General features: G+C 41.1%; 1 protein-coding gene across 5 annotated transcripts in view; it reads right to left on the reverse strand.

Moving 5' to 3' along the window:
• Window positions 1-7,688, reverse strand: part of PHF6 (PHD finger protein 6) — a 33,589-nt gene extending 25,901 nt beyond the window's left edge. For 3 of the 5 annotated variants that reach the window (XR_012675544.1, XM_075162040.1, XM_075162039.1), the window contains exons 1-3: window positions 7,412-7,600; window positions 2,158-2,337; window positions 1,854-1,955 (exon numbers count right to left, since the gene is read on the reverse strand). Coding sequence is in view for 2 of the 5 variants with exons in the window: in XM_075162040.1 (XP_075018141.1) it covers window positions 1,854-1,955; window positions 2,158-2,295 (240 nt within the window). In the remaining 3 variants the exon portion in view is untranslated. Of the gene's footprint in view, window positions 1-1,853; window positions 1,956-2,157; window positions 2,338-7,411 lie in introns of all 5 variants that reach the window. The other 2 variants (XR_012675545.1, XR_012675543.1) reach the window with 2 other exon arrangements.
• Between the last annotated feature and the right edge of the window lie 4,854 nt (window positions 7,689-12,542).

Raw genomic sequence — 12,542 nt, forward strand, 5'->3', positions numbered from 1 at the left:
TTACCATCAAAAAGGTTCTACGTGTCAGTCATTATCACTTCAGTAATGAACAGGCCTCAATTTTCAGTGCATACCTGGTCAGCACCTCCTGAAGGAGAGCAACTACGTAAAATCTGTCAGCAGACAAATTTAGTCCAAGCTATCGATATGATTACTTAACCCAGTGCACCGCGCTGAGGTATTTTTGCTCAATGTGTTCCCACATAAAAGAACAGGCCAAAACAGAAAGCAGACCTTAGAGGGGGTAATTTGGGCTAACTATAAACATTTAGCTTTAAGCTTCCTATACAAGTCAATGGAGAAAGACAGATTCCTCCAGAAAGTGACTCAGAGCTGTCGTTTTCTGACAGCTCCGGACAGAGATAAGGCACCTAAGCTAAGATCTAAAATTATCTTGTAAATTCTCTCCAAACAGGAAACATCTCAGGACTATGAATCTACAAGGTTAACCAGATCCAGGTTTTCTGCAAAAAGCTGAACAAAGTGCCTGATACGTACAGCTAGTGAGCTCCAAGAATGTACCCAGCTGTTGCATCAGTGAAGGAACATAAAGAAACTCAGAAGCAGAAAGACAGAAACCACCAGTGACATAAAAAGGAATAACCTTCAAAAAATATTGAAGAGACCCAAGAATCAAAAAGTTTCTTTATGATCTGTAGTTCCATTTACTACCATGTTCTTTGGAAATTCCTAACCACAACTTGAATGACTTGTGAATAGTTATTTCTTTATGCTTCAGCTAATTAGAGCAAATAAAGTTCCCTGCATTGGAAAAGATTCAGATGAAACCCTGGATGAAATATTAGACTATTATTATATAATTGTAGTTCTACAATAATTCTTCGGACTACTCTTAGTAGTCCAAGAATTGGTAAATACGTAAGAGTGCTTTAAACAACTAAGCTGAAAATTTTTAATGCGAGGAGTGAATTGATCATTTGTTAAAAAGATTTTTAAAAAGCCTCACTCATTTCCCCAAGTGGAAAACAACTAGTTCTAAATAAAAAAAAAAATCCTGAATTAGCTTTTTGGGAATTAAAAAAAAGTCATTGCTGCTCAATTCTCACGAATTTGGTAGAGCTGTAATCACTATTGTACCCACATACCTCATATGACGTCTATATTCAGAGAATCATCTATTAAATCAATATAAAAGGAAGCAATAAAAGTACCTTTGGTAGTTAAAACCAGATTTTGGCAGCAAAACCAAATACTGGTAAAGGCACAATAATACCCTCTCCAGGTCCCTAGAATGTGGGTTTCTTTCTGAAATCTAACAGAAAATATTAAATAGAAATTACTGGATTAGAAATATAAATTTAGAAAATGCTATTGTTTATATGCAGCCCATGAAAAATGGGCATATTCTGTAGATGAGTTTTCAAAGTTACTTGGAAAAAATGCATATCTGCTACAACCATCTACATTTGCTTCTGTGAGGAGAAAAGTGACTGTAAAAATAATAATTCTGGATTTATTTTTTAATAATTCCATGATTAAGCTACAATTCTTAAAACAACATGTTTACATGAGCGCAGAACTTGGCTGAAATAAACAAACTACTTTTTATCTTTTCCTAAAGACACTTCAAAGGGTTGGTTAACTGACATTTAAATTTCATTTCAATATAAGTACAATCATATGTACTGAGGTTTTCTTTTCGTAAATCTGAGACCAATTTTACTTCAACATCTTCTTCTGTAAGTTGTCCATTACCTTAGAGCTCACACAAAGGTAGCACTTTAAAAAAAAGAAATACATATATATAATACACTGAACAATTTCATGGTAAACTTTACAGAAGGTAAGAAAGTATTGTCTTCCATTTTCAAGAGCCAAAAATAGAGACTTACCAGTTTAGTGCCTCTCTTTATTTCTTTCTGAATATCTTCAATAGAGAATCCACCAAGACTCTCATTATCAGTGTGTGAAGATACCAGTGCAGATGAGAACAGCTAAAATTATAAAAACAAAACTTATTTTTTAAGTTTTAAGGGTATAAGTGATGTAGAACATTTATATATATGAAACCCACAAAACTTCAAATTACAATGATTGATCATTTGTGCCAATGCCACAGCTGGTTGAATTTTTCATTCATTTGTAGTCTTTTACTAGCTCACTACATTCCTTTCCTTTTTTCTATGGGTTACTTACCATACATTTGTGATGTGCTGCCACCTTCTGGTTTTCTGACATCAATAATTGTCCACATTCATTATCTTTATTAGATCTACAAAAACCACACTTCCTTTGTCTTGAAGAGACTTTTTTCTGTCCAACTGAGCTTGTCATGATTTTAAATGACCTTAGAATGCCACCTCAATCCTCTCAACGCTACAGAAAAAAAAGGTGCAATCAGCATGTTAACATCAACAAAAGGCAATTTAACTTACAGTTTTATAAATATAATATTGGTTGCTTGAAAATGATCTGTCCCTTTTTACCCTTTTCTTTACACTACTACAATATATCCAAATAAACATGCACCCAACAGAGGCAGTATTTTGCCAACTTTTTATGAAATTGTATCAGCGAGCAGAACTAGTTCTTTAGGCAAAAAAGTTTGAACATTAATATTAAACTTTGGATACTAATATAAAACTTACAGGGAAAATAAGAAATAAATGGAAAATACAAAAAGTACAGCAATCATTAGAGGAAAAAGTTACTGAAAATCTTTCATCCCATTCTTATGGTTATTTATTACAGCAAAGGACTTTGTAGAAAATGCACTACCTGTGCATGCAATAAAATTCATGCTACTGAAGTTCTTCAAAAACAGAACCAAAGAAAAACCCAAGAGTCCAGCATCGCGTTCAGAATAGGTTTTGAGTGTAAAAGCTCACAAAGTAGCAGGGCAGATGAGTAACTACCCTCAGATGAGGGCAGAGATGAGAAGATAAAACGTTACCATTTTAGGTATTTCATAGATACACTGTGGCTAGTCAAACAGCGTTAGGAACAAAATTTTAGAAGGATCTATGACTAACGCACTGCAATGGAAACCTTTTCAAGACCCACAGTTAATTCAGCAGTACCATACTAGTTTGCAGTAAGTACCGCTATTCTCATCTAAGAAAAGTAACTTAAAATTAAACTCAACACGAATCACAAACTTTTCATGTGTTACCAGCAACACATTTTAAAATGCAACATTGAGGTCCCAATCCCCTAATGGGGCAGATACTGCAAGTTCAAAAGTGAAAATACCTAACAAGTGTACATGCTTCTTGGCCCAGTATTAAGTAGTTTGTGTTCATTTGTTTCTACGTCTCTCAAGAAAGAAAATATCATCCTCTTCAAATAGACTTGCTTACAGCTTTTTACTTTGGAGATTTGAGCCTTACTGTCAGAATTGGCCACAACAGCAATAAAAGCATCCTCCTCAGCCTTTGCCTATATTAGACTCATCTAAATAAGAAAAGCCACCATAGAGTTTAATATTTCTGTTGGAAAAAAATATAAAATCCAGCCATAAGAATAGCAGAGTTGCAATACATCTGGACTGTGCTACAATGGCGACCTGCACAGAAATGCACAAGTGTTTTTTGAAATTTGCATAGGCAAACCTGCCTGCTTCTCAGTGCTGTCAGACTCTCGTTATACTAGTATCACTCACTATTTTTCTAATCAAAAGCAGAGGCATGTCATTAAGTTTCTGTCAGCATATACTACTACTAAAAGACAATCCTTTTAGATTCTCACTTTCTGTTTCAACAGATTTTCACAGACTGTTTTAACTGTCTGTCTTGCAATGTTTGCTACAAAACTCCTGCATCAAACCGTGTCTGTCCTGTATCTATCGCCTTAGCTTTATCAACAGCTTCATTTGCTTTCTTTTATAACTGGAAAGCAGTTTACTAGCCAGTGACGCATACTCATAAGAAGAATGCATAGATTTCAGATCTTGCTGATTTGCACAAAAAATGTGCCAATCTGGATAAACTAGTCACACCCTTTTGCAGTGGCAATAGAGAGTTCTTAAGTGTTAAACACAAAAGAATTACTATACTGTATTCTTCTAAAGAAAAAACAAAACAAGACCATTCTGTAATCCCTTCTGAGTAGAAAGAAGGAATGGTTTCTGAAGGAAAGATACACAGATTTTCAAATGTGGGGGTTTTAAAATTTTTTTTTTAAACTTAAAAAAAAATTAATTTGGAAGCAGGAAAAAGACCTACAAAAGACAAGTCGGAAACAATATCACAAAGATTTCTTGTTCTCAGGTCACATTCAATAGCTCAACATAAATCACAGTGATGGGTTAGAAATATATTAACAAAATAATTTAAAATGCAAGAAGTTCTGCTTTGGTATAAATAATTTGATATATACATACACATTCATTTGGATCTACCTGTTTCATTTTATATTCAGGTTATATTATCACTTTATTGACAGCAATGATAGTACTTCTTAAAAGGAAGATCAGGGATTTCCTTGAACACACGTGCAGGTTCTACTGACTTACAGGAATAAGAATTACTACTATAAAAAAAAGCTATTCTTCAATTTAACAAGCAAATTCATATTTTAGAAAATGCACATAATTTATAGAACACATAAAAATTTACTAAGTGGCTCTCATCATTTTTTATTTATAAGAATAGTAACTTTCCAAGAAACAAGATTATAAAAAAATCTTCTCACAGCTTTATGCCTTCCAGTGCACTAACAGACACGAGAAGGCATGTCATTACAGCAATACTAGAACCTGACGTAACCTAACTTCTTGAAGTACTTTTGCATAATCAGATTTTTTTAAGGCTCACAGTGAAGCTAAAAATAATGCCAATATTTACTTGATGATGCATGGATGTTGATGTTATAACAAAAAAAAATTAAATTAGCATATACTATGTTTTGGAATACTTATTCAATTATAAATAATTTAACACTTGAAAAATTATTCGAAACACAAACAGACCAAAAAGCATCAGGGTATGCCAGAATGTAAATTCACATTCTTCTCACCATCAGATTAAATTACCCTGATAGCATTTTACAAGGATATCTAAAAGTTTTCTTTCCAATCCTGCATGCGTTCTTTGCATTTGTGTTTTCTGTAACACTAGGCATTAACACTATTTATACATTTCTAAAGACTGCAGGAAAAAAAACTGAGCATGAGAAATATTTCAGAAGCATTTCTTCTGTAGACCTCTCCCTAAATTATGTTTGCTTTCTCATAAATGTGAGAAAACACTACCCTGGGATCACTTTTCTTTACGCCAAAATGCACTTCTTATCCTGTCCATTTAAAAATACCCATTTTCTGAAAAAGTTGAACCAAGTTACACAGCTATATCACAGACACAGAATTCTGAATGCAAACACTCAAAATTCTGTTTTCATCTCTCAAGTTAATCACCCAAAAGCAACTAATCCAGTTTACCAAGTATCAAGCTACATTTCATTGGAACAAGAAAAATAATGCAACTTAAAAACAGCTCAATATTTCTGTTTTCCACATTTAAAAAGCTAACAAATGAATAAGACTTATAAAATAGTGTTTAAATATACTGTTGACAGAATCTTGCTTGTCAGCTTTGTCAGAGAAAGTCTTATAGATTGGATCACAGAAAGCGATGTACTATGGAATCACTAGGAGATTATTACACTCCCTCTACCAAAATGGAACATATGTACTACAAAACACAGATTATTACGTATAGATACATTTTCCACAGGCTTGATCTAAAAAATGAAAAGTTACATCTACCCTAAAATCACAAAAGTAGAAACTCATTCAGTGATTCTTCACTCAAAAATTTTGGTTCATTTGCATTCATGTTTCTTAATGTCCACTGAAGTATTCAACATGGTGCTTCCCCTAATAGCACCTTTATTTTATCTCTAAAGCAGCATGTTTTACAAAGACATACAGCTTGCATATTATTTTACTGAGTCCTTCTAGACAACAGATTTTCAAACGTAAAAGAATAGTGCAAGTTCAATGACTCTCAGGCAGAGAAGGACGCTCTCGGTGCATGAGACATTGTTCAGCACCGAAGAACGGAAAGTAACCTGGATTCTAATTTCTATTTATTGCCTGAATATGCTTCAAGAGCGGCTGCCTGTTTATAGGAGTTAAGGCCCCACTTGTATTTCCAACAAAGGACAGCGATCTATATGCTATACCCTATCATGTAACGTTTGTTTTGCTGTGTGGCCTCTATGATTACAAAATTATACAAAAAAATTTTTAGGATTTAAATTTATACATCAAGAAAATTTCAGACACCCAAGGAAAACCTACAAGAGAAGTATACAAGCTTTGTAAAATTTCATTAGACATGCTGAAGTGATTTGGACTCTCAGGAAAAGCTACAGAAAATACTTGCATCGAATTTTTCAAGATGCTCACTAGAGATACCAGATTCTCTGCTCAAGAAACTTTCAAGTGCTTTCTACTTTCTAGAGCCAATCACCCATCATTGGGGGCATTGTTTTGGAGAGGGGGAAGTGAAGCTGGGAAGAAGGGAGGTATCCTGTAGGTGTCTGCAGTTGAGAACCCAAAGTCACAAGTCCCATGGAAATCTTTATCCAAGAGTTACGTTCACACAGCATCCTACAGCCTCTATAAAAAGTAGGATAGGAACTTATCCATGCAACTTCCTTAAAAAAAAGAAACCAAAGTGGGGGCAAAGGCGGGGGGGCTGGGGGGAGGGAGAGGGGGGAAGGCCCAGCCCTGGAAAGTCTAAACAATAAGAATAGAGCAGGTAACTAAAAATTACACGAAAAGAGCCTGCGGTAAGGAAGATCTGGCAGACAGCACAGACCGATCTTCAGGAAAGTTTACATACTCCCACGGGGAGCGGGAGATGATCCGATAACGGCACCTCCGCCGCTCGCCTCCCCAGGGGGGATCGATGAGGCACGGGCACCGCTTTGGGGAGCGACTGCCGCGACTTCCCCCGCAGGGGCCCGGCCACAACCACCGGCGGGGCCTGACCCCTCCCCGACGGAGGGCCTACCGCGGGGGGCTCGGTGGGACGCGGGGCTGCCGGGGAAGGCGATCGCCTCCCCGTTCGTCACCAAATTTTGGGGGAAACGGGACTCGCAGACAAGGGGGGGCGGATCCTCCAGGGAAGGAGGGAGCGGGCCGAGGCGGGCGGAGCGAGCGGCTGCCGTCGGCTCGGGGGGCGAAGGGGGGGCGGGTAACGGCACCGGGGGGCGCCCCCTAAAGAGGCAGCGCTGGGTGCCGGGACCCTCCCGGGGGCGGGCGGCTCGCTGAGGCCCAGGGGCCGGCGGCGGCCAGGCAGCGGGAGGGCAGGGCGGGCTCCCGGGGCGGGGGGCTACGGGCGGGCGGGCCGGGGGCGCCGTGCCTGCCCCGGGCGCGCGGCAAAGAGGCGGCTGGGCGGGCAACGAGGCGGTTGGGCACTCGGTCGGTCAGTCAGTCACTCACCCGTGTGGCGGGTGGGGCGCCGGGGAGAGGAGCAGCTCGGGCACACCCCCACCCCCCCGTCACCGCCGGTCGCTCACGGCCGCTCGCTCGCCAGGACCGTCCCTTTCATTCGGGGCAGGGGACGCTGCGCCGCCGCCGCCGCCGCCGCCGCCGCCGCCGCCGAGCGCAAGCACGCACGCACGCACGCACGCACGCACGAGCGGACGTACGCACGGACGGACGGACGCACGCACGGCGCGCTCGGGCCGCGACGGCGCGACGCTGCGGGGCGGCGCCCGATTGGCGCACGAGGCGGCGCGGCGGGAGCACGCCGGACCCTCGCGGCCTCCTGCGCACGCGCGCCGCCGCGCACCTCCCCCCCCTCCCGCTTCTCCGCGAGGCCCGGAGGCGAGGGAACCGGGAAACGGAAGGGGGCGGGGCGGGGAGCTCTGCGCACGCGCAGTTCTCACCGGCAGCCGTTGGAGAGTCAACTCCCCGGGCTGACTGGGGAGCCGCGCAGGCGCAGTGCCCTGCAGGCGCGCGGCAAGGCGTCAGCGCATGCGCAGAGAGCCTCGAGGCGGGCGATCGTGCTGCGGCAGCGCGCTGCGAGCTGGTGCATGCGCACGCGCGCGCCGACGGGAGGCGCTGCCCCGAGGGCGCGTCCTCACAGCGCAGCCGCCCGCCGCCGCGCCTCGAGCCCGGCCCGGCCCGGCCCTCGGAAGCCCGCATCCAGCCCGAGGTGTGACACCGGCGGGGAGCGGGGCACCCCTACCCTTGCCCTGCTGGCTAAGCGAGCACACACATAGTTGATGCTAGCGCAGCGGGTGAGGCCCCAGCACGGCGGGAGGTTGGTTTACCTCCCTCAGGCTCCAAGAGTACCGTCTAGCCTGAGGCCCTGCGTTACTGCGGGGCTGGGGCAGCGTGGAGGTGGCCAGGGAGGTTGTGCTGTGTGGCAGTGCCTTGTGGCCGTGTGTCAAGCTGTCTGGGGAGGAAGCGAGAGGAGTCACGGTTCCCTTAGCTGCCCAACTGGGAGCCCACGCTGTCCTCAGGCTTATGCTGTGAGGGGAAGAGAAACCAGGGGTCTAGCCACAGCTCCTTGGTCACAGCTGTAAGAGCAGGACTTTGGACCACCAACATAAGGCCCAGTTGTACTAAATGTTGTGCTGAGGCAGCAGAGCAAGGCCTCAGCCAGAGGGATTATGGACTGGTGAGGAGGGAAAGCATATAAACCACAGAAGACAGTCACAGCCAAGCAGGCTTTCCAGGTATTTGTGTTTGGGAAGGGGTGGGGGAATGGTGGCTAAGTTAGAGGTAGGACTGAAGTGAAGAGAAATGAACTGAGCAAGACAACAGGTGGTAAGAGAGGGAAGTGTGGAAAGAAGCTAAGGTAAAGAGGTGATAAGGAGAAGAAACTGCTGGAGCCAACAGAGATCAGTACAAATCCCTGCTGGATACCATATGCTGGAAACAGCCTCAGCTGAAAGGCATAATTGTCATTGCTTGGTAAATTGTCACTGCACTGGTTGTTTCTACAGTGGCTCTAATTTTATGCTTTCTTCCTACTTTTTACTAATACTACATGGCAGAGATACAGAGAGGTATCATTTTGATACTAGTTTCTCCAGTTGGGTTCATGTCTACAAAGATCTTGCTCCCAGAGGATCCTTGGGAAGGATGGATTGAAACAAGTTTTGTGGGTACGTCTATCCATTCACAGTCAGACACACTTTCAAGAATTTTTTTTTTTTTGGTAGCCACTGCAGCAAAGTAACTCAAAATGCTTACAGAAAATGGGTTGTCACTTTGAACTGATACGAGGTGAAAAAAATGTCAACAATTAAAAGTGATCTGAGCTGTAAGTGTGTACTGCAGCTTAAGAGATACACAGAACACACGCACCCCCCACCCCTGTGCTTCCACAGTGTGCTTCAGCACAGACAAGCACCATTCATGACAGGATGAACTGTTCTGTGTTGAGAAAAACTATATTGCAGACGGTTGTATCAGCAAAACTGCTTTCTCTGTATTTGCAGAGTAGTGATGATTTTAAAACACTGATATTGTGCTCAGTGTTAGGAGAAAAGTTGCAGCTGAGTATCCTACTGGTAGAAGAATGAATCAAACAGTAAAGCACTTTTCCTGTGGCTAAAACGTTTTAAAACATTTAGTTTTGGTTTGAAAAAAAGCTATTAGCTACAATTACCATAATAACTAAATAGAAAAATGTGAGGCAAGAATCAAATTCCAGGAGATTGCCTATTTTTCCAAAACACAAGTAACAAAAATTATACTTTTTTTTCCCACAAAGTTGTCATCTTATTGAATGTGTTGACCAAATCTGCATTACACTATAGTGAGAAACTCAAATGCTGATACACATTTAAATATTCAAGCTGCTGCCATTTTACATCATAATACATAAATGATTTACATTCCTATCCCTACAGAAATTACTCTGCCATCTTGTTATTTTGTTCTTTTTATTTTGTACTTTATTAATAAAAAGTTGTCTCTTCATTTAGTTCCAGAAAACACTGCATGTCTTGAGGAAAACCTCTCTTTTCTGTTTGGTGTTCTTTGATTTTTACTTTTCAGTAGACGTTTATTGAATATCAGCTATTGGGAGGGGAGAAAAAAGCCATAAAGACAATTGCTTTGGTTTTTACCTGAAAAAACTTTTCCAGCGATTGTGCTTCCTTCCCAAGACAATTATTGTTGTTTCCCTCTGGCAATATTTTTGTCCTCCTTTGGCACAAGGAGCTTTAGAGGGTAACATTGAAAAATATACACAAGAGTAAAGATAATTGTGATCATTGTTTGATTTGGCTCCTGTTGAAATATACACTATGCAGCGTGTTGCTGTATAGCCCTGGCACCTGCAGAGCTAGGCAGAAAAAGCTTTCTGTGGAGGACCCTGCTGATTTCATGCTTTAGTAAAAGGCTGAGAACCAAAGGTGTGGAGTGTGTGATGGAGCGGAGGCAACATTTTTTATGCATTATCAGATAGTGATGTTTAGTCCTATGTTATTTCTGATTTTCCAAGCACAACTGTATTTTCCTTTCTTTCTAAAGGAACTTAAAATTAACATAACCAGTTGCTTTATTCTCTTATAGCACAGCATTTAAGAGCGCTCTAGGGATGCTGTACCTCACATGAATACCAAATTCTTACATACTTAGTTTCACTGAGAGTCTCAGCAAGGCAAAAGAATGAATGAGTTTTAGAAACAGTATATCCAGCTGACTTCATGTTTTATCATCGTGATGTTTTACAGCAGAGATCCCATGAATAATGGTCATATGTAGCAGTATCACAGATTTGGTTTTAATCCCTAATGCCAGGTTATGGCTAGCCAATTGATTGCAGTGGGCAAATGACAACAGAAGGAGATTCTAACTTTATGCTAAAATATTTTGACCGTGTTGGCAAGGAGCCCAGCAGGCACTAACCACTACAGGAGCTTACAGAACTTCTCAGTGCCTTGTGTTTGGCAAGCTCATCACCCACAAACTCAATTATTTACTTTCTTCCATTTCAAGAGAACAAGAAATGTCATAATCAAGAATCTAAAAAGGCTGAAATTACAAAATAGAGCTTGTCATTTGTTCACAGATACAGCATTAATCCAGTTGCTGTATAGACTTCAGACTTATATAGAAACCATTCATCTTTCGTCAAAGGCATGATCAGTTTTTTCTATTTTCTATAGCCCAGCTGTAGTGCAGTACATTTTACAGTGACTTCAATGTGTGTAGCTAGTTTTTTTAGTTAAAATGATGGGAAATAAAACCTCATTTATTTCCCACAAAGCAGTGCCTGATTAAAACAAAACCCAAACATTATATAAGGTCTGTAAGAATATACCGGGGGGGGGAGCTATTTAAGAAAAGTCATTTTAGAAACAGGTTGAATCCTCTAAAAAAACCTCTTTAGCTGCTGTATTTCTGCTACATGATTTAAGTACAATCCAAACAAGTGCAGTCAGTCAAATCTTACCCTTTCTGCAATCTGGTTTTAAGTACAAGATGTAACTGAAATAAAACAAGGTGAGACCCGTCTCTTCAGTGCTGGCAGCTTCCAAGAGCACAGCCAAACAGCTCAACCAAAACCCCAGCTACTTGCTCAAACAACCCTCATATTCTTTCTATTTGGACAGCACTTTAAACCTTATGAACAAAGGCAATGTGTTTTACAGGATAAGATTTCAAGACAAGCACTGCCAACTTCGCTTTAAGGAGATCCACAAAAAACTGATTGCAAGGGTTCAGGAGAGAAATCAAACTAAAACAAGAGAACTGATAATGAATGGAAAATGTCTTGGGAAAAGAGAATACTGAATTGCTTAGCCATCCTGCAGGTACCCCATTTTTAGCTTATCAAGAGAAAAAAAAAGAAAAAGTTCTCATAATTTTATTAATGGCCATTCAAATGTAATTTAAAAATAATGTTGACCATGTGTCCTAGTTGGTAGTCAAATATGGATATCAAAGGCCTGTGCCAAGGGAACTTGTGTCCAACAAGCCTTGAGCTCTGCCACAAAACACAGGCAAACAAGTCTCTTCTCCTCTCTGCTTTTACTGTACAACAGCAGCTCAATTTTAAGCTCTGGAATAATTCTCAGCCAATATGTCTTAGATCCTTAATTGCATTTGCTTGGTTTTGTACAAGATTGTTAATCTTACATTCTTTCATTCTCAAAGCAGCTACAAAAGGTCCAGGCTTTAAACCTAAAGTGAAGCAAAACAAACCCCCATAAATCCCCTTCAAAAGAACAAATGTTGCCAATGGTGACTGAAACCTTAATTATTTCACCACTGATTATTTTAGCATAAAGATATGTATATGGTACAGCATTCACAATCCTGAACTAGCTCTTTCATCTTCCAGGATTACAAAATACGGAGGTTCCTTACTCACTTAATTCATATTAATTGAGTTAAAAGCACGCTGCTTTAGACAACGCTCCAGTACAGCAGTGTGTTAGCTCTACGAGGTATTACAGTGTGCGCTATGGTATGTATCCATAAGGATACTATTTTAGTGTTCAGTCATCTCAATATATGTATTCTCTATGGGCCACATTTATACTGCTCTCCTGTTATTCTGGGACAAAACAATGGCAAATGCTCTGTTAATACATAAACAGGTGCT

This window comes from Calonectris borealis, chromosome 13 (assembly GCF_964195595.1).
Source record: "Calonectris borealis chromosome 13, bCalBor7.hap1.2, whole genome shotgun sequence".
NCBI lineage: Eukaryota > Metazoa > Chordata > Aves > Procellariiformes > Procellariidae > Calonectris > Calonectris borealis.